This window comes from Strix aluco, chromosome 9 (assembly GCF_031877795.1).
Source record: "Strix aluco isolate bStrAlu1 chromosome 9, bStrAlu1.hap1, whole genome shotgun sequence".
Classification (NCBI taxonomy): Eukaryota; Metazoa; Chordata; class Aves; order Strigiformes; family Strigidae; genus Strix; species Strix aluco.
Window position 1 is genome coordinate 30,991,243 of NC_133939.1, and position 21,035 is coordinate 31,012,277.

At 50.7% G+C, this 21,035-nt stretch overlaps 1 protein-coding gene across 3 annotated transcripts; it reads right to left on the reverse strand.

The window, feature by feature from the left end:
* Positions 1-2,689: 2,689 nt before the first annotated feature.
* On the reverse strand, positions 2,690-10,144 carry P2RY1 (purinergic receptor P2Y1). 3 transcript variants are annotated; one of them, XR_012624352.1, is made up of 3 exons: positions 9,907-10,144; positions 7,946-9,221; positions 2,690-5,727 (listed from the first exon to the last, which is right to left on the reverse strand). XR_012624352.1 is itself a non-coding variant. In XM_074834418.1 (2 exons), exon 2 carries the CDS (start codon positions 9,151-9,153, stop codon positions 8,062-8,064), a length of 1,092 nt encoding a protein of 363 aa, XP_074690519.1. In that variant the 5' UTR covers positions 9,154-9,221; positions 9,907-10,144; the 3' UTR covers positions 6,170-8,061. The 3 variants fall into 3 exon arrangements, 2 of the variants coding, with proteins under 2 accessions (XP_074690519.1, XP_074690520.1); XM_074834418.1 differs by lacking the exon at positions 2,690-5,727 and having other exon boundaries at positions 6,170-9,221; XM_074834419.1 differs by lacking the exons at positions 2,690-5,727; positions 9,907-10,144 and adding an exon at positions 9,818-9,901 and having other exon boundaries at positions 6,170-9,221.
* Positions 10,145-21,035: the final 10,891 nt, after the last annotated feature.

Genomic DNA, 21,035 nt, shown 5'->3' on the forward strand with positions numbered 1-21,035 from the left:
AATCAGTTTCCTACAAAAGGCCGTTATTTGCAGTGGAAGGAAATGCATTTTTCGCCAACCAAGCCCACTTTCACAGAGAAATCTCTGTTAGAGAGCACGTGCTGCCAGCGGGGCAGTGGGTGCCTGAGCGGGCCCAGGGTGTCCGCCCATGACAATGACCACGGTGTCACCCATGGTCCTGGGTGTCTGGCCTGGAGGCAGGGGGGGGGTGCCCCAGCCCCGTGTTGGGGTGCACTTGCAACCAGCGTGTTTTTTCACACAGTGCAAGTGTGGAAATGATCCCATCAAAGGCCAGGAACCAATCTGGCCGATGGATTTCGGCCTGTCCCCGGGTCGCTGCCGCAGACTCTGGGAGGAGCGTGCAGGGCGCTGCTGCGTGGAAGAGCCAGAAACTGAACAGAGAAGACTTTAATGAATTATTTACATAAGTAGCTCCGCTGTTCCTCGGCTATATGGGAATGCCAGGAAGGGTACGTGGTGTTTCAAGCACTTTAAATGAGCGGCTCTGCTGGGGGTCACTGGGGGCTTCTCCCTCGGGCAGGCAGCAACAATGGGTTTTCCTGTGGGACTCGCTGCCTGACTCTTGACAGCCCCAAAGGGGTTGGGGGTGTTGAGGTGCAGAGAGTCCATCCAGCTCCTGTCCTGCCAGTGAGATGAGCCATTCATGCAGCCCGGCTGCTGGCCAGGAGCAGTGGGCAAGCTGGGAGGACAGTTGCCTCAGCACTCTGCTCTCTCCTGGGGAGGGCGGTGGGTCACTGCCACCTTGCAGAGGGGTGACACCATTCCCCAAGGAACACTGTGCTACCGTGTGCGCCCCAGGGGCTATAAATACACCCGGCACTTCACTGTCCTCTTGGTACCTCACGTAGAGGCACCACTCGCATGTGTGACACCCACACTCAGCTGCCATGTAACTCGTGAAGTCTCCGGGTATTTATATTTCTGCCAGCAGACACGGTTAGTTCAGGCTCAGCGGCACCAAACAGCTCTCACGCCTAACCCTCAGTCAGGTTTAACCCCGCGGGGACGCGGGCATGGCTGCACGGGATCCCACTGAGTCCGGTGTGGGTGAGCACTGGCACCGTGCCTGGCCGTGACTGGGGGTGAACCCTGCAGGAATGTGTCACGTCTCCCAGTGGCCTCCAAGCACTGAGCTGCTCCCAGCCCAGCCTGCCTGAATTCAGCCCAAGCCATACAGTGGCGTTCCCAGCATCTCCCTCCCGCTCCCATCCGAGCAGGAGCCTGATGCTGGCAGCAGAAACCTGAGCTGCCCAGTTTGAAAACCCCCGTTTATTTAATTATTTATCTATTCAGCCCATTGCTTATCGCCACAGGCCTGTCTCCTGTTTTCTAATGCTGTAAGATAATTTGAAAAAAGTTTATAAACAAATATTCCCCATGTTCATGCACTGCCTCACATCTGCCAGGGTAACAGCAAACTGCATTTGCACGCTTAGGCCAAGGTTAAAGGAAGCCAGAAATAAATGCACAACCAGTTCAATTATTAAAATATGGTGTTTACATACTGTATGTTGCTGTTTATGTTCAATATAACCAGCAAGAGTGGAGCTTTACAAACCCTGGTGCTTCTAGACTTGACTGACTTGCAGGTATTTAAAGGTTTCTGTGCTGAGGGTGGAAGAGGCCGTTGGGTCTTAGCAGGTGTTGGATGGGAAAAGGAACTTCAGAAAGGCATGAAACAGCACTATGTGTTGAAGATGGAATCAATTTACTGATAAGAAAACATCATTACGGTTGAAGGGTTATTAAAGCAAAGCTAAAACATCTTCATGAAACCATTTTCATAAACTAAAAGGGAAAAAAATATTAAAATGAGAGGTAAATAAATCTTAAAACAAAGAGGTAAATAAAGATTAAAACAAAGCAGGTGACATAAATGAAATACTGATCTATTCCATCCTGTGTACCTGCAGTTTGCATCCCAGCATCACTGCCAGTGCCCCATGCCCACACCTTCAGTTTGCAGGATCAAAAAGTCTTCAACAACAGAAACTTGGTGCTGTGTGAAGTTAGGGTAGCTGCAGGCAGCGAAACAGGCCAGTGGCATGAAAATAGAGGTCGACTTAAAATCTGAAATACCTGTAGTGTCAGGTGAGGTATGGATAAAAAAGGGGGTTAAAGATTTTGATTGGTTTTTAAATGTTAAGCTGTTTGGGAAGGAACAGTCACTCTGCATCCTGCAACAAAATCAGCATGCAGCAGCCAGCACTGAAGTGGAAAAAAAGAAAGTTTCTGTAAAGGCAGATTTAGCTTTTGGTGGGTACAGAGGCAACACGCTCCGGGCTGTCAGCTTACGGTTGCTTGTGCTGGACAATAACTGCAGTAATAAATACCCGGGGCCGAGTGGGAGCTGCCAAGGAGGAGGGAGAGAGGACTGGGAGCCAGCTCTTCCCCGACCGAATGCTGGGAACGGGAGAGGTGCTGGGAGCGGGGTGCTGGGAGTGGGGTGCTGGGCCAGGCCTCTGCCCACACCCGTGGACACGTGGCCCCCAAACCCTGGGAGACGAGCACTGTTCCTTCACTCCCTCATCTTGATTCTCAATCAATCCATCTGGTTCTTCTCAAGGTTTTAAATTTGATATCTTTGGCAAACCTTTTATCATCTTTTTTAAGCCTGAAGAGTCACCTGGAAACATGAATTAACTGCAATAATACAAAAGGCAGAAAAAGTGTTTCATTATTTTATTGGAGCAGTTTCAAAGTGAGGTTGCTAGGTACAGTGCCAGTAACTCGGTGGCTGCTGTTCTGCCGCCACTAAAAATAGTTACAACTTCAAAAGCCATGCCTAACAGTGAATGTACATGCAAACAACCTCGTGCTTTATTAAAAAACAAAGTCTTTTTAGTCGTTAAAATTATAGACAAATAAGGGGATTTTTTTACTACTATTTAATTAAAGCAGTTACATAACCTGAGCTTAAATACCAAGGAGCACTGTCTCTGCAGATATCGGAGTCAAATTTCACTAGTATTTACACAAAAATTGAACTTACTGAACAATATTAAAATCACAGTACAATAGAAAAATAAACATTTTCACGTCTATCCTGGAAACACACTGTCATCCACAGCCACAAAAGAAGTAGTGGTTTTAATGCACAAGTCGTATGTCTTCAAAGGATTTGAAATCATGGTGCCAGGCTCCAGAAACACTGTTCTGCAGCCGATTCTGAGTCAGTGCAAAGCACCTGAAGTTAGAAAGAATACAGCAAACATACGCAGGGCAACACAGTCCTGTCCAAGCAGCTACAGCTGTTGGCGGGGGGTGGGTTTAAAGTTAGTGTCTGTCTAAAATGACTTCACCCAGGTCAGTGTTTCCCCCCACTGCTTGGCTGGTCCCACCCCCTTGACAGCCAGCAGCTGTCGGACATGGCCGCTCAGGCGCTTGAAATACATTTCTCGTATTCAAATTCAACCTCAGGCCTACAGCTTCCTTCCAAACTCGGACCAGAGGTGAAGACTAACCACTGCAGGTGACAAATACGGACGTATAGACTTGAAAAGGAATGAGCTTATCACAGAAATAAGTAATACCTGTGTTAAGACACATCACTCTTTATTAATGTTTTTGTTCTGGACCAATCTGAAGACAAAAAACTAGCAACAAGGAAAAAATTAAGAACCCCCCGGAAGGCAGTTAGCAGGTTTTCTGTCTCCTGGCCCCCCCAGGGCCAGTGTGTTTAGCTGCTGCAGACTTTCCAGGTGGGGTGGCAGCAGAGGAGCAGCCCTTTCCATGGGGTGTCCTGCCCAGCTCCTGGCAGCACTGGCGCCAGCCCAGCAGCGCATCACACTCCGCCAGCTCCTGAGGGGCTCGGCTCCTGCCCGGAGCCTCGGGCCCTTCCTCGTGGAGAAAGAGGAGGATGCCAGCCTGGGGAGGACTCGGCCTCAGCTCTCGGGCTCGTACACGACGCCACGGGTTTAGTCTGTGGGAAACAAACCTTCAGGGTCCGTCCCCGGCGGCAGGATGCTCCACTGCTCTCGCGGGCCGTCAGCCCCGGCAAAGGCCCTGCAGCCCCCCAGAGCGGGGTGGTGGGGGGGAGGCAGCAGCTCCCCAGGGCAGCGAGGGCAGCCTCCCGCTGAGAGCAGGGTCAAGCGAGAGGGTTTCCCCACAGCTGAGTGTCGCTTCATCAATGTGGTGTCATCTGAACTGGATTCAAACAAAAAGTCTGTGGTGCTGCGTTATGAAAATGTACAAACTGACAGCAGATCCTGCGTAGGCTTCACGCTGATTTCATTTTGTGTTAGTGATTACCATATGTAAGAGTTAATGGGCATAAATGAGGAAAAAAATTAACCCTGTGAGCTGGAGGAAGGAAAATAGAGCTGATGAATAATAATTTGTTTCGGTGTGGATCATTGTACAACGCTTTGGCAAAGCTCTAAATATTCACTTCAAACCTTTTGGTGTCTTCAGCGAATGATTTATAGTTATTAGAAGATTCCCAGATATACCCAGAGGAAAAATAGGTTAAAAGTGTGACCACGAAATCGCAAAACGTTTGATCTCATTGGCTAGTTGTGCTAACACAGCGCAACGGGGCAAGGTGGAACTTCCAGGTGCTCTTCCTGCAGGCAGACGATGAGTCTCGCTCCCAGTAAATGCAACCCACTGTCGCCGCTGACCAGTAACCACCAGCCCGGGGGCCGTAGCTGGGATTGTGATCTCTTTTTTGGGTATCGGATGGGTCGGGAGGAAACTCCCAGCGAGTCACTTTGGGAAAGGCTTCTTCGACTGTGCTCATCACAGAGGTGCATGGATAAACGCGGGCATCACCGCTAAGGCTGGCGGGCTGATGGCCTTCCACAGATAATTCTAGTACAAATAAGTGCCAAAAGGCAAATATTGAACTGCAAGAGATTCGCCGAGAGTTCGCTGCCCCCGTCTGCTTGGTTTTGTCCTGGCAGTGTCCAATCCCCCCACGTCCGACCGGCCTCCTCCTTTCCAACGGGGCAGCCGGACCACACGATTCCATCACGCTGCCGGGAAAAAGTAATAGCGTGGGAGGAGGGAGGGAACCGGGGTGACTCCGCTGCGGTTCCAACCACCCCGTGCCGAACCCAGCGATGCTTAAAAAAAAAAAAGAGCATGAATTTCACACGAGATTGCAAGGCTCAGCCCTGAGTTCCAGCTGGATCCGGAGGAGCTGCGGCGTCTCGGCAGGGAGTCGCACCGGAGCAGGACGCCACCCGAGATGTGAGCTCTGTGGGTCATAGGAGCCAGAAGATGGAACATAAACCGGGTGGAAAACGCATTTAAAGATCGTTCTGGGCGTTCGGTAGGAGGCTTCTGTGCATGCCCGTGAGGCAAAGGTGCCAAGCGCCGCAGCCCATCGTCAATTAAAGCCATCTTCGTTAAGTGAAGCATCAGGCCAGACGGAGGGGTCATGAAGCGGGCAAACGTCCGCCCGGCTGCGCAGCTCTAAGAGGAAGCGCAGGGAGCCTGGCGCGGGCCGAGCACAACCCCGGCAGGCGCTGGAGGCTGTGCCGGGAGGGAGCCCTCTCCGGCCGCCGCTGGGCCCACGGGAGTTGGGTGTGCTCGGATTTCCTGCGCACTGCCAGAGTCAGCCAACGTTGCCATGTTAAAGAGACACATTTGCAGCAAGACTGTAAGGAACTGCACGAGGACCAACCTGGGGGTGCGGTTTTACATTCTGCCGCGTCTGCTTAGGATCTTTTTTCGGAATTAGTGGAACATTTTATTTCCTAACTGAAAGAAAAAGAGAGAAATAGACCACAAAAGGCTGGGAAACGAATACGATTTTAAACCTAGAGAAGCAGATTCAGAGAATATCCTATTTTTACACCCTCTCCCTGTTTAATTCACTGCCATTCCAACCAGGACATGCCTCAGTTGAATGAAGTCTCAAATAATCACATAATAGGAGAAGTCATTTATTGTGAATCAGGCCCATTCTCCAGGGATATAAATAGGCTGCGCTGTTCCCCAGTCTTTTGTCAGGAGGGATTAATTAGCAATTGACCCTTGGTTGGGATTTCTTCACTGCCTCTACATTTTTCATCTTACAGGGCTAAATGAGACCTCAACACTGCTTCAAGAAGCGAGGCTTCCTAAGCAGCAGTTTAATTTATCTCTAGGCTATAAATCAGTAGTTTAATTTATCACTAGGTTACATATCAACAGTGAATAGTCAGGGTGGAATTGAGTTTATTATAAAGATGTGCTGTTAGAAGACACAGTATTACAGTGATTGAAACATGCTGTTAAAATTTCCATTAATGCCCAATTCTGAATATGAACACGGAGAACCACACTTTACATACTTTGCATTTAGCTTTCCAATAAATAAGCCCAATAAACAGGGATTCTGCAGATTAAGAAGCTGTATGTGTGAACAGAAGCTGCTTTACCATGTTGTCAAAAAATAACTAGAGCTATTCTTGCTTGTTACCAATCACTGGAAATTAGTTTGTAAAATATAAATATTTTACTCTTACTATGAAGACTGGAGGAACTAAGATCTGTTAAAATCACCCTTAAGATTACACAGAACTCAATTTTGTACACTAAATTTATAATTTAGAGCATGCTTTCCGTCCATTTTTAGCACACAATATTTTCAAATACATTTCTTAAAAATACGAGAAATGAATGACTGCCCATGTAGGATTTCGCCTGTGCTCGATCACTAGCTCTCTTGTTACACAATATTGCAGTTTGGCTAATTTTGGCTGACCTATTCCACATTTGGAGGAGATATGCCATAAAGGGCCAGATTTAGTCTGTAGTATATTGCAACATCTTGTTAATACAGTGATTTATTTGTCACAGTAGAAAAAAATTAATTCCCCCAAAGTATTTATTTTTATATATATATATAATATATAATCCATTTATATTATCCATTTTAACAATTATTTTATTGGGAAACAACTCTTACGTTATCCCTAAAGACTGCCAGGAACAGAAACATCCTTGTACCAACTGAAAGCGCAGGTAACTCGAGCAACTGCCATTCTACTCATCCGAGCAGCACCGTCGTTCCCAGTACACACGTCTCTCCCATTTTACCCGTAAAAAACTCCACCGAGGCTCCCGCCAGCGGTGGTGGGGCACCGGGGCGAGCTGCCGGTCAGCCTGCGCCTGTGGGCCAGCCCGGCCCGCACTCAGCCCTGGCCCACCGCCGCCGTAGGCTGGCTGCCGCAGCAGCCACTCTCCTCAGCGCGGCGGGCGGGATGGGCCCGTCGGCCGCCCTCTCGCCTCCGCACGCGTCCGCACGCCGAGGCCGCTCCCGGAAGGTGCTGCCACGTGTGCGGGGGCAAGGCGGGCACCCGCTGGCACCGGCTCCTAGAGAGACCTGCTTATCGGCCGGCCAGCGGCTGAGGTGCCAGTTCACTTGGAAGCCAATTTGCCTCTAAGGGAGGGTCCAGATTTTTTTCCCATGAACAACCATCGTAATCTGAAAGCATAATCATGCACACATCAGTAAGCCTACCTTTTGTAAAACACCAGCACTCAAAGAAGACTGAATCATAAATGCTACCGAACTATCAAATAATTATCAACACTAGTAGATGAAGAAATCATAAAACTGTAAAGGTGAGATAACGGCATCGTGACTTTGACTTAAATATCGTTTACAACAGCAAGTGAGCGAAAGGCTAGGTATGTGGACTGAGCCTCGGAAGAGAAGATAATGCTCGCTCTTACTTTTATTTCCTATTTTTAGAGAGAGGCTGATTGAGAGCATTTCTGAACGTGGGAGACTAAGTCATTAAAACAGAAGCACTTGGATTGCTTTCTTCCTTTAGGGGATTTACTTCATTTTACTTTATCTGACACAAGTCAGAAAGAAATGAGAACATGGTAAGGAGAAGGAAAGCTGAATTTTGACACGTTACTTTCCATTAAAATTCTTCCACTGACTTTGTTAAGCTTTTCCTAAGATCAGAAAACGAGGCTTTACCTAAAACGAATTTGAGAGACTGGTAGATTTTTCCTCACACACTTGTAGCACTACAGTGTCCTACTGCCTCAGAGCGGAGGATTTTTTCGAACTGTTCCCAAATCTTTCGCATTTGTTCACAAACTGGTATCTCCATTCTGTTTATACTCTGATAAAATATTGAGAGTCATCTCCTCGCTTTTGGACTGCACGTTGTGTTCACTTCTTCTGGACGATTTCCTGGTGGCCCTGGACAGCCGCCTTCGGAAGGTATCACCTGCCAGAAAGTAAAGAATCGGGTCGACACAGCTATTGAGGCTGGCCAGACCCCTCGTCACTTGGTAAGTGGCATAAACCTTATCGTTGAAGGCACACATCTGTGGAGTCTGAAAATCCACCCTGGCTCTTAGATTTAAGGTCTTCATCACGTGGAAGGGAAGGTAAGACACAGCAAAGACCGTCAACACAATAATAACCAGGTAAATCGACTTTCTCCTGAGAGGAGAATTGTCCAAATCTTTGTAAATCAGAGCTTTCACAATGAGCCCATAGCAACCAAGAATCAGTATGAACGGGATGCAGAACATAAGCACCGTGGTGCACATGCTGTAAATGAAGTAACTTCTCAGGTAATCATCAGCTGTTGTGTCATAGCACGTTGTGGTTTTATTCTTCCTTATCCCCGTTCCCGAGTAGAAGAGTATCGGAGAAATCACGGCCACCACGATGACCCAGACCAGGGTGCTGATGTACACCGCGTTCTTCTTCTTCAGCCTCCCCAGCGACTTCAAGGGATGCACCACCCCTGTGTACCTGTGCACGCTTATGCAAGTCAGAAACAAAATGCTGCCGTACAGGTTCACATGGAAGATGAACCTCTGCAGCTTGCACATGATATCTCCGAAGATCCAGTCCGTTTTATTGAAGTAGTAAAAGATGAGGGCGGGCAGAGTCAAGACATACAAGAAATCGGCCAGTGCCAGGTTGAACATGTAAACCGAGATGCCGCTCCAGGGCCTCATGTGGAAGACAAACATCCAGATGGCCACGCTGTTGCCCAAAAACCCAGTGATGAAGACCAGAATGTAGACGGTGGGCAGGTAATAGAACTGGAAGCCAGTTTTGGTCAGGGAACACTTGGTGGTGGCGTTTCCCGCAGACCAGCCACTGCTGGATAACAGGTTGGGTTCAGTTCCATTCAGAGCAGCAGAGAAGAGGACTTCAGTCATGATCCTTCCACCAGAGTCACATCAGTCTGAGGTGAAGCAACGAAGTCTCTACAGGAACAGCGACGCATCTAAATAGAGAAAAGAGCAAAGAAAACCTAACTGGAAGGTAAAACCTGCCCTGCTTCCCCTTGGAGGGTTTCCAAGCGGCTGTGCTCGGAGGAGCCTCTCCCACCCGCGCAGGTCGGTCTGGCGGGGGGTGCGGGCCGTCCCCCCGCCGCCGCACGCTGGGAGCCCGGGGCCATCCCGGCGGTGGCTGCCCGCTGCCGCCCGGCCCCATTCCGCGCCTCCCCCCCCCCCCCCCCCCCCCCCCCCCGGCCCCCTGCGCGGCGGGGCGGGGGCCACAGCGGCCCGTCCCGGCCCTGGGCCGCGGGCAGCGAAGGGGCAGCGGGAGCGGGGCCGGTCGGGGGCAGCCGCTCCCCGCCCGCGCTCCGCGCTCCTCAGGCCAGCACCGCCGCCCCGGCCGCCTCCGCGGCTGCCGGCCCCGTACCTCAGCCCGCCGGTTCCCCTCAGCCCGCCGGTTCCCCTCAGCCCGCCCGGTTCCCCCAGGCTCCCCTCAGCCGGCCCGGGTCCCTCAGCCCGCCCGGTTCCCGCCGGTTCCCTCAGCCCTCCCGGCCTCTCTCATCCCTCCCAGTTCCCCTCAGCCCTCCCGGTTCCCTCAGGTCACCTCAGCCCTCCTGGCCCCGCTCCCCGCGTCCCTCCCAGCCGCCGCGCCCCAGCCCGGCTCCGCGGAGCTCCGGGGCCGTCGCCCCCCACCTGCCTCCCGCCGCGCCCGCCTCAGCCCGCGCTCGCCTCTCCGCGCCGCCGGCAGCGTCCGCCCGGCGGGGGGCGGCGTCCCGCCCGCGGCCGCCCCGGCTCCCATCGCCCGGGAGGGAGGGAGGGAGGCGGCTGTGGTGGGGGCGGGGGGGGGAAGGCAGCGGCTCTACGGCGCCCGGGGCCCCTCCATGGCGGCCGGGAGAGCGGCCGCAGCCCCTCCGCCGCGGGAGGCAGCGCCGGCCCCGGGCGGACTGCGGGCGGGACGAGGCGCCGGCTCGGCCCAGGGACGCGCCGCCCGCCCCCCGCACCGCCCTCGCAGGCGGGCGGTGCCCGGCGCTCCCCGCCCGCGGCTCCCGGCCCGGGGGTGCGGGGTGTGTGTGTGTGTGCGTGTGTGCGCGCGGGGGGGGTGTGCTCCGCGTGGTGCCGGTGCTGCTCCGCCGCCGTCCTCGGGCCCCCCCCCACCGCGGTCACCCCGCGGTCACCCCGCCCGCCCGAGGCGCGGGCCTCGCACGGGACCCCGGGACCCCGCAGGGATGGAGGAGCCCGCCCCGACCGACACCTGACCCAGCCCGGAGCCCCAGCCCGGAGCGATCCCGGGACCGGGCAGCCCCATCCCGGAGCCCCATCCCACAGCCCCATCCCGGAGCGATCCCACAGTCCCATCCTGGAGCCGGGCAGCCGCATCCCGGAGCGATCCCGGGCCGGGCAGCCCCATCCCGGAGCGGGGTACCAGGTGTGCTCCTCCCGAGCGGCTGAACAACCCTTCCCTGATTGTGCTTTCACTCAACCCTTTGAAATCTGCTCTGCAACCCAGTTTAAGCTACGCGAACATGTTAATTGCTGTAAATGGAACAGCTGAGCTGAAATATGCTCTACTGACCTCTAATTAAGCGCTATACATTTGGCACTTGAGTCAGAATACGATTATTATTTATTGTCTTGGCAAAACACAATCTGCTGGTTTCAGCCATTTCTTCCTTGTTCACATTTGAGTTAAGATGTGTGGTGAGTGATACATGAGCTAGTCATATCTGCTCTCAACTAAAAGCTGTGTTCTAGACGGAGGATTATTAGTACTTCATGAATATGTATTCGTTTTTCAAACTTTTGAGGCTGTCTAAATTATAAAACTACTTTGTTGGGAAAGCTTAATTGGGAAATCAGCTGCATATTGTACCTCTGTAGGAATATGCAAGAGGATGCAGATGGAGTTGCCAGCCTGGCATCTCTTTTGGGGCAAGTTACACAGACTACAACTTTAAAGCAACAGCTTAAATTTTGTAAATATAAAACCTTTTCTTATTGTGTATTAGGCTTTTTTTCCTTCTTTGTACTCATCCATTAACTGCATGTTTACTGCTTTGAAGATTCTTTTAAATTTTAATACAAATTGAATATGAAGATAAAGGAAAGCGAAAAGTGAGACAAGAACAGCAACACCTGTAAAATCTGTGTTGTAAAGCAAGCCCGGTTTACAAAACTGTTCAGTGGTGCCCTCTAGGATTTTAAAAAGCTGGCAAAATCTAATCCTTAGCCTCGGTGTTCCCACAAGAGAAAACACTCAACCCACAAACCAGACATACGGTGAGTACAGTGTAATAATATCGAGCCCACCATGCTGGTTTATCAAAAAGCCATCTTGCTCCTCGGAGAATCAGCTGCATGGCCCAAACCAGGGTTCATTTTAATAAAGGACTTGGATTATTGTAAAGAAAAATAACAAAAAAGTACAAAGCGATGCTGTTAGCATAGGAGAAGCCTTTTAGTTTATCTTTCCCTTTATAACTGTTATTTCATTAGTGATTTTTTCAGTCCCATTGCTAACACATAGCTTTTCTTGGCAGCTTCCTTGAATTCCCCGTCTTGAGCAAATTTTGAGTCATGCCGAAGCAGCATTAGATAGCATCGGTAAATATGCACTATGAACTACAGCCTGTTTTCCTGTTACCTAAGCAGAACCATAAATCCAAACTGTGGAGACGAAAGGTCGGAGCAGTAACTCAGGGAGCCCGCAGCTGCCCAGGGAAGGAGCCATTTCCCAGGATTTGTGCTGGTGCCTGGGCCAGGCCAAGGTGCAGGCAGCAATGCTGGGCGCCGGGGCCGGCTGCAGGCATTCGCAGCCTTCTCTGGAAGAGGGTTTGTGAGCCCAGCTGCGAGCCAGCCGCGGCTCAGAGTCTGGGACTTGGAGGGGTGTGGGGCCACCAGCGCAGGTGTCCGTGGGAGCCGGTGGATGCGGCTGCACGTGCCTGATTTGCCCAGGTGCCTGCGGCAGCATTCGCACCCACCGCAGGCCTCAGGCCGGTGAGACACCGGTGGGGACCTGGCACAAAGCCGTGGCTCATCCGACGTAATGTTCTTGTAGGACCAATGCATGTATTCAAGGACGAAAACATCGGAATGCAGAAGTGAATCTGTACTGAACCCGTGCTTCGCATCCTTCAGCTCCAGCACTGTTGATCCATTACTAAAGACTCCACGCTCGGATTTATAATCTGGTCTGAGAAACTTCAATTTATTTAGCCTGCTGTGCCAGGGCAGGATTTTCCAAGATACCTGACTCATCCCTGTAACTTTTTTTTGAGTGTCATCTTGTTTTTCAGTGGCTGCTTTGAAGGGTGGGCACCCAAAGCAGACACCGTGGTGATGATGTTGCTGACACTGATTACAAGCATCAAGCTGCCTCCTTGCCCCAGCAGTTTCTGATGGTACCCTTGGGGGTGTAGCATCACACTCGTGCATCATCTCCCGGCTTCTCCTGGGGAAGAACCTCCACCATCAGAAGATTAGGTGCTACCACACACTGCAAATAGCAGCATCTTTGCAGAACCACACTCACCTTGCCTCACAAGAGTGGAAAAGAGCCATTTCCCTTCTTTATGCACATTTTCAAAATCACTGGCATGCTTGCCTCCTTTTCACTCCTGCCTCACGCACCTCACTTCGTCCAGGCTTTCATTTTTTTATACCCCGTTTACTGTGACTGCTCAGTATTTCATCCCTTGCCTAGCAAACCTCAGCTGTTCTCTCTGCCCACACTCTGTTTCCCCTCTGGCTGCGGTGTGGGGTTGGCCGGGTGCTGCTGATGGGGGGGCAGAGGTGTGCGGGTGGCGGCACCCTCGCTCCTCGCCAGCTTCAGTGGCACTTTGGGACCTGCCGAGGAGCCGTGCAGCCTGTGCTGGGTGACAGCTATGTCCCTGCCACTCCATCGGCAGCCCGTGGCTCAGCACCGCCCTGCCGAGCCTGCCAGTACTGGAAATGGAAATCTCACGTACTGGTTTTAACAGTTTGTGCATTCTGGCTGCAGCGCTTCAGCTGCAAAAGGTCCAAGCACTTACAGGAGTAAAGAACGACGCATAGCTTTTAGCAGCCATACTGTTACATGCCTTCACACACAGCCAGCAAATTAGTGTCTTCCTGCTTGTATCACTGATCTGTTCTTATTTTGGACCACAACCATGAAGCATGTTGCATTAGCACCTTTTCCTCCATAGCTCCAGCATATGCCTTGTAGCCGGATAGGTTTCTGTCTGGTATAGCTGAAACTGAATTCCTTCCAGCTTTGCCTCTTAGTGCACTTTCTGCAAAATCTGGGATTTTATGCTACCGATTTCCATTAAACTGAATGTTTTGTTCTGTTAACAGCTGATTTAACTCAAACGGATGATATATCCCTAATGAGAAACGAAAGCATGCTCAAGAGCAAATGGAAATTCCCAGTCAGTCCAATTAGCGCTGAACTATCACAGTGTGTGGGTGTGCAAAGGGAACGGCCCGGACATAAATCCAGCTGTTTCTACCTGTTGGGTTTGGTTATCAGGAAGATTTAGATGCAGATTTCAATATTTCAAAGTGTGCTGGTATGGACAAGGGGCCCAAACCAGGAGCAGACTGAGAGGCTGGTAGAAAGGATCATTGCAATGCCTGCTCACAGCGAGGGTAAATATAGATATATCTACACACCCTGGTGTGTCAGGCACTCTGTGTCTCACTTGGGGGTGCTGCTGGAAGCAGGGGTGAGCACAGGACTTGGAGGGTGAGCTGGTCTCAAGTCCCCGCTGCAGGACATCTTCTCTGCTGCAAAAAATGCTTATTTCGCATTTTACCTGAATCTGCTTGTGACCTACCTATTGGCTTCTGGTGAGCTTTATTCCCCTTTCATTAGGAAATTGGTTAGGTCAAATAATGCTTTCTCACACTGTATTTTCTTTCTCCAGTTTCTGCAGCTTCATATCTTCCTTTTTTGTTTGTCACAGAAGATGGCATCTCTTCCCAGCACCCCTTCTACAACATGCAGACTTTCCACAGTGAGCCTGAAATACTGATTTATTTTATTTTAAAATACAACTGCTTGCCGTATTTAAAATACTACAACTTCGAAGTTGTAAGAGGTGTCTCAGCTGGACTTCCAATGGCCACCTGCACATAGGTGAAAACTGAGGAAATTTTGGTTTAAGGGGTCCGAGCAAACACTTGTACAAAAAAAAAGCAAAACATCCCTTTCTATCTAAAAATACTTAAAAATATGTAGTAGACAGATTGTTAGCAATGACTATTTACCCCAGTTTTTGTTTCCTTCCAGCCTTAGCCTCACATGCTGAAAATGTCCAGCTTTGGCCTTGACTTGTGAGTAAAAAATCTATTTGGGAAATGTGAGGGTGAGCATTATTTTGTGCAATAAGCAATTTCTGTCACCTTCCTTGCAAGAACTTGTGGCCCTTAGCAGCTGAGGCAGAAGGCTGAACGCTGGCAGGGAAATGAGAGACAAGACTAAAAAGCCCGTAACGGCAAAGAAAACCAGGAGGGCGTGTAAAATCTCCCACAAGAGATGCCCGATGTTCTCTTCTCCCCCTCGTAAAGGGCTGACAGGGTGGGTTTCTGGTCATGGCCCCGCACCAGCCCCAGGGATCCTGCTGTGCTGGGCCCAGGGGATGCACGGGGATCAGGGGACCCCGACCCCAGCATGGCGGCCCTGACACGGTGCAGGACCTGCTTGCCGCTGCAAGCCCCGGCAGCCTCTGTTTGCCTTTCCTTGGAAAACAAACTTGAGAAATGACAGTTCAAGAGCTGATAAGAATAATCAGACATGTCTGTTGCAGATATGACATGCGCTGCTGGTTGAAAACAAGTCTTAGCCGAGTTCCCAGCCTGCTCATGAAAACTGCCAGCAGAATACGTGCCCAAAGCTCTGCTTCTGCCAGCAAAGTCTCTGCTTCGCCCCTGCTTTGCTCTCCTGCGCTTGCTGTCCCTGGAGATCCGGCATTGCTGTCCTTGGAGACCGTCAGTTTAGGGGGGGACAAAATCCTGCGGTGCCACAGCCCTCCAGGAGCCCCCGCCAATGCCGGCTGCTGAGGCAGGGGGAGCGGCGCTCTCTCTGCCCCAGTGCGAGGGGAGCGCCCGCCTTGGTGCTTTTTTAATGTCTGGGCTGACATTTAGCTGTCTTGAAAACAAAAGCTGCTCATGGGCTAATTAAATAGATCCGCACACAGCGTAACGTAAGCCCCAAGGAGCGACAGAGTCCCAACAGGGTGTGAGCTTCGGCAGGCAGAATGACACAGTATTGTGCATGCAAAAGGCTCTAATTTGATAATCACTAGTGGGTAACGTGGTGGGGGGCTAGCGCGGGAATTCAGAGCGCTTGGTCCATAAGGCCCTGGTAAGTACCCGGTATGACTGCCACCTCGTCCCTTAGGGCTGGATACTGTACATCTTCTCTTCTCCCTCTTTGCCTTTATTAATATTATAAACCACTTAATATTATAAACCAACAAGAATAATGAAACTCCTGTTTCAGAGTGCCTTCTGTATTTCAGAATATGCAAATAGTTTCTGATCAGCACTGCCACTGTGATGCCCCTGTGATACCAACACAGCAATAAATAGAGTTAATGGAGCTGACGCATTAATCCTAGTAGAGAAATGACACTTCCAGAGTCTAAAGATAACGCAGAATACTGGAAAACTTGTTCTAATTACAGCAGGGAGCATCTTGCCTTCTTCCTATATTGCCATTTTAAATTGAAATTACTATTCTCAGTAGAAAAGATCTTTTGTTCAGCTACCAGCCAAGAAAGACAATTCTACTGAGAAGGTTTAATAGTGCGTTAATACTCACATTACACAGTTTCCTCAAATGGCCAAGAAGACAAACAGGCAGGAAACAGTGAAGATCGTGTACCAAGGGAGACAAAATTAAGTATTTCAATTAAGTACTTGCTACCTAATGCATGGAGGGAAGTGAACACAGCGCTCCCCCTGAGGTGCTATAACTGAAGCCCCCTCCGAGCCTGTCTCGGTGGGGAACAGGGATGTTCCTGCTTCCACGTGGCCACCCACCCGGCTGGCAGGGAAGCCACGGGGGCAGCAGCGGGGCTCTGCAGGTGCCTGGTGCCTCCTTCCAGCTCTGCTTCACCCCCCTTTCTCCCCCAAAGCCTTCTGCACCCCCAGATCCACGCTGCCACTGCAGCAAAGCTGAACTTCCCCGTACAGCTGAGCCTGCAGGCAGCAGCACCACGTCCCACCCTCATGCTGTTTCAAGACCTAACTCTGATTTTCACTGGAGCCAGGTTGCAAGTACATGTCCAGCTGTGTAATGGGCTGGCTGGGGTTTTTTAGCCATCTCTCTGCCTTTTTCTCCATTACCTGGACAACAGCTTGCAGCGGGGAAGGCAGTTGGGTTTTCCCGGTGCCGCTCATACACAGCCTTGCTGCTGCGGGGAGCTTTCGGGTGGATTCCAGAACGTTGTGAACTCTGCGCTCCATGTCAGAGATCCCACTCTGAGGTGATGGAAAGGGGTGTGAGAGCCACGTTTCCTCAGAAGCCGGGAGTTTTGCATATGTCCTCACTCCTCACCTCCCGGGCAGGTTTCAGCTCCATCTTGCCTCCTGTAGGTATATGTGGCTTACAGGTATGGTTAGGCAGCTGGGCCGACAGCAAGAATTTAGTAATCAGCATCATGGGCATGTTCTTCAGGCTGCAGAGATTGGAGCAAAGCCCTCGGTTTTCTCAGGTTTGGCTGCAGCAAATCCACCTCCCTGGGTGTCACTGATGCCTTGTCAAGGGCATCTCTGACCGCGGCCAAGGCAAAGGTGTTGCTGATGACTGGTGTTCATGTATGGAGGTGTCCTGGCCATGCCTCTGAGCCGTGCTAACACGCAGGGACCCCCAGCACACAGTGACCCCAGGCACGCAGGGACCCCGGGCATGCAGGAGCTGGCCCCAGAGGCGCAGGAGCTGGCCCTGCTTCGCTCCATGCCCACAGCCTGTGCTGGGATCGCAGTGCGGGCGCGGGGAGGGGTGAATCCCAGACTCCCACCCAAAGCACGGACTAGAAAGAGGTGGCCCTGCATCCCCTGGCTGGGGCAGGACGGCCCAGGCTGCTTCCCTGGCCACTTCCAGATGTGCAAAGGGCACTCAGCAGATGGAATAGGGTCTCAGCCACTTTGCACGTTCACACGGTGTCGGCCTCCAACACTGTCCCTGAGCGGGCACCTGGCCCCTGGCTTCACACTGGTTTGCAGGGGGAGATTATTTGAATGGGCTTCTGGGTGCTTGGTAGGTGCTGAGGGAGCAGTCCTGCCCTGGGGCCTGGCAGGCACAGCTGGAGGCAGCCTCCAGTTCCAGAACAGAGGAAGTCAAATATTATTCAGAAAATACCTGCAATTGCATCACCGTCAGATCGTATCGATGGTAAACATCAGCTGCTAACCTTTAGCAGATATTAGAAAATATGGTAATACTGGATTTTCAACTAAATTTTCCTTTTGGTGTTTCTTTATAAACATGTAGGGCAAATTGCTTCTTGACATTTTAATATAGTATTTGATCAGGCCATCTATTTGGCTAAAATAAATTTTGTCAACATTAAAACACACGAAAGCTAAAATCAGACAAAGTTTTCAGGTACTCAACTTTCCTACTGGGCATGAAACACTGGAAAGATGTTAAGACTGATCTGGAACAATTTTTTAAAAGCTAAGATTAAGAAATCAGTGAATGGTAATGTAATAATAGGTGAGAGCCTAGTGCATTGCCTTTCTACGGACTGGAGGTAGCTACAACCGCAATTTAAAAGTTGTGGAGGTGTCCTCTTGCTGCTGTTAGCAAAAAGCACTTACTAGAGCCCTTCTGCGCTTTCATCCTTCCGCTTTTTCTTTACTCTGTACCCACATTTTCTTTCCCAATCAGTTCTACGTGAGTTGATCTAGATAAAAGGCGGAACATGCCGTATACCCACGCACGGCATTATATTTCCTGCAGACATCTCACCCTGTGCTATTATCCTGATGGAGCTGGAGTGGGTGACTCACCCTTTTCCATACAGCGCATCTCGCTGCACGCCCGCCGGCCCGGGCACTCATGCTGGGGATTGGCTCACACTGGCCTGGCGTGGCCGATGGGACCGGCTGGGTTCGCTGCACCAGGGTGCTTGGGGGTGCTGGGGTGCCCCTTCCCCAGGGAGGGCCATGCCTAAGGGCAAGCACCCTCCCTGTGCCAGCAGCCATGCTGGGCTGGTCCGAGCCCTCACCTGCCTCTCCAGGCTGGACTGCTGCTCTGGGAGCCCCTTCGTTCACTGGAAAACACATAACTTCTGAATTCTGTTGGATTGTTATTTCCACGTGGATAAAAATAAACATCCACGTACCCTTTTGCTTTGCTGTACAGCAGCAGTTACATGCTCATGCATTCGAACACTGACAAACCACCACAATATCTAACCCTAGAACCGCATTTTCAAAGGTTGTTAATGGAACTTGATGCTATTGATCAGGTCCCTGCTTATGCCACAGGCTCTGTTTAACTGTGGGCCGTGTTAAAATCCAGCTGTATGAATGAATTTGAGGGTCCAAAGCTACCAGTAATGACCAGTCAATGGTTTTTCTAACGGATCCAAAGGATCTGCTTTGGCACTGGTTTTACAACAAGAATAAGTAAGGTGCAATTCTTGCCCAAGTCTCACAGCCGGTGATGAAATCCAAGCGGCCCTGGGCGGTGGTGGTGCCCCGCAGCCCTGCCTGCCCACAGCAGCAGCCCTGCCTGCCCTGAGTGGTGGTGGTGCCCCCACGCCCATGGCACCAGCCCTGCCAGTCCCTTCCTCCCGTCAGTTTGCCTTTTTGCAAACTGCCCTCCCTCGCATTCCCACCCAAAGGGTTTAATTTGGGCAAGGAAGGGCCTCAAAAATACCAGTCATGGAAATGGAAACTAAATTATTGAGTTCAGTGCTGCCACATAATGAATCCTGGATTTTTAGCTGTCCTGATGCCAATACTCTCTTTTATTTTATTTTGGGAATATCTGAAAATACAGTAAGGACGGAGAAGTGACAGGAGTTCAAACTAAGTATTAGAAGTCCCTTTTTTTTTGCACTCCCTTATGATGGGTTTGAAGCTGATTGGGGTAGGAGCACCCTGAGCAATACCTCTGCACCGATGCCTCCACAGCCAGACCCTTTCATTCCTCCTCCAGCTATTGTTCCCCTTCTCATTATCCTGCAGCTCTTTCTCTCTGTGCCGCTCTGGCCTCCTTCTTCCCAGAGCTGTTCCTCCCCGGGAGCTGCTGCGTGGGCCGCAGTCGCCTCTCATTATCGGGATGCTCTGAGCTGGCTTCTGTCCTGCCTCTGGGCTGAAACCCAGCGAGCTGAAGGTTTTTCTGCCGCGTCCCAGAGCACCCAGGCATCTCTCAGCTCTTTCTAACTCAGTGAAACTTCAGTGTGCGTTTGACAACTTCAGGTAAAATCCGACAGCTCCCACTGGAAGAAGGTGATGCTAAGGAATAAACAGAGAGATATGTCAGTACCTGGAATAAAAAAGCCTAATGAAAAACTAATCATGCAGTACAAAGAAATGCCAGCTCAGCTCTTACTGGAAGCAAATGCCCTGGCAATCATTACTAAGGCCATTTCTAACTCCATGGGCAGTTGCTGAAGCAACAGCTTCAGTTTAAGCTGCAAAAGCTGAAGCACCACAGCCCTGGTCAGGAGCAGCACCACCGCAGGGACTCTTCTGCCCCCAGTTCCCCACCCCCCTTATTTAACTTCCAATTGCAGACAGACTCACCTGGTTTGCAGCTGAGTCATTATTAAAAAAAAAAAAAAAAAGAAAAAGATAGGCATGTTGGCTATAGAAAAAACATAAAAGCCATAAATGTAAATCTATTCTGAGATGTTGAAAAGCAAAGTTAGCACACGCCTCAGGTATGTGTGTGGACACAGGACAGAAATGCTCCCAAGGAGCAGACCACAGTGCAGTGTTGGTGGGAAGTCCTGGCTAAACCAGGCAAGTTTTCCCTCAGGAAAGTGAGTGCCAGTCTCAGACCAGCTGATGAATGTTCTGACAACTCTGTACGGTGGCATGACAGACCGCATCGGTCCCTGCAGCGTTACAGGTACCTGCAAATGGCTCATCCCCATCAGAACCCCTCTGTTTTCAGCAAATCGCACTGGCATCAGGTCTCTCATTATATTATTTGAGCTCCCTTTCCTTATGTCCCTGATTCTGTCTCCTGTTTCATACCAAACAAGTCACTTTTCTGATTTTGTACCACTCGCTGTGTGCAGCCATTTCGCACCAGCTCCTTCCAGACGCTCTCCCCAACAAACCCGCCACAGAGATAAAGGAGGTGTGGAGCCATCCCAGCCACGAGCGCTCCCCTGAAATGCTTCGCAAAAGCAGAATGGACCCCCCTTCCCCTCAGGTGAATTTTACACTCTTTCTCTTTTTTAGTATTGGGGGTTTTTTTGCCTAGAAATCAAATCAGCTCTTGCTGGGCACTATGGCAGTGGGACCCTCTGCACCCCACCACAGCAGCGGGTTCAAGGCTGAGGGCTGCTGCCTGCTGTGGGCACATCTTCTCTCTCGCCTTTCAGCCTCTGCTTTCACTGCACTAATGCTTTCCATCCCTTAATGATTGTTTATTGAGCTCTTAAGGGATTAAACTTTGGCTTTTAAAACTGGAGCTTCAGGAGCTTATTTCAGGAACATAGTTTAAAAATGTACTGGAAAAAAAAAATCACTGGCATAGATAATCTTTTTTATAATCTCTAGAATTTATCTAAGAGAACCCAATGTTAAGGAAAAATACCTCCATTAATGCTCAAACAGGAGTATGGTTGTTGTTGTACGAACCTTTTAAA

Excerpts from the sequence above, each read along its gene's own strand:
- P2RY1 (XM_074834418.1), bottom strand. The coding sequence starts at position 9,153 with ATGACTGAAGTCCTCTTCTCTGCTGCTCTGAATGGAACTGAACCCAAC.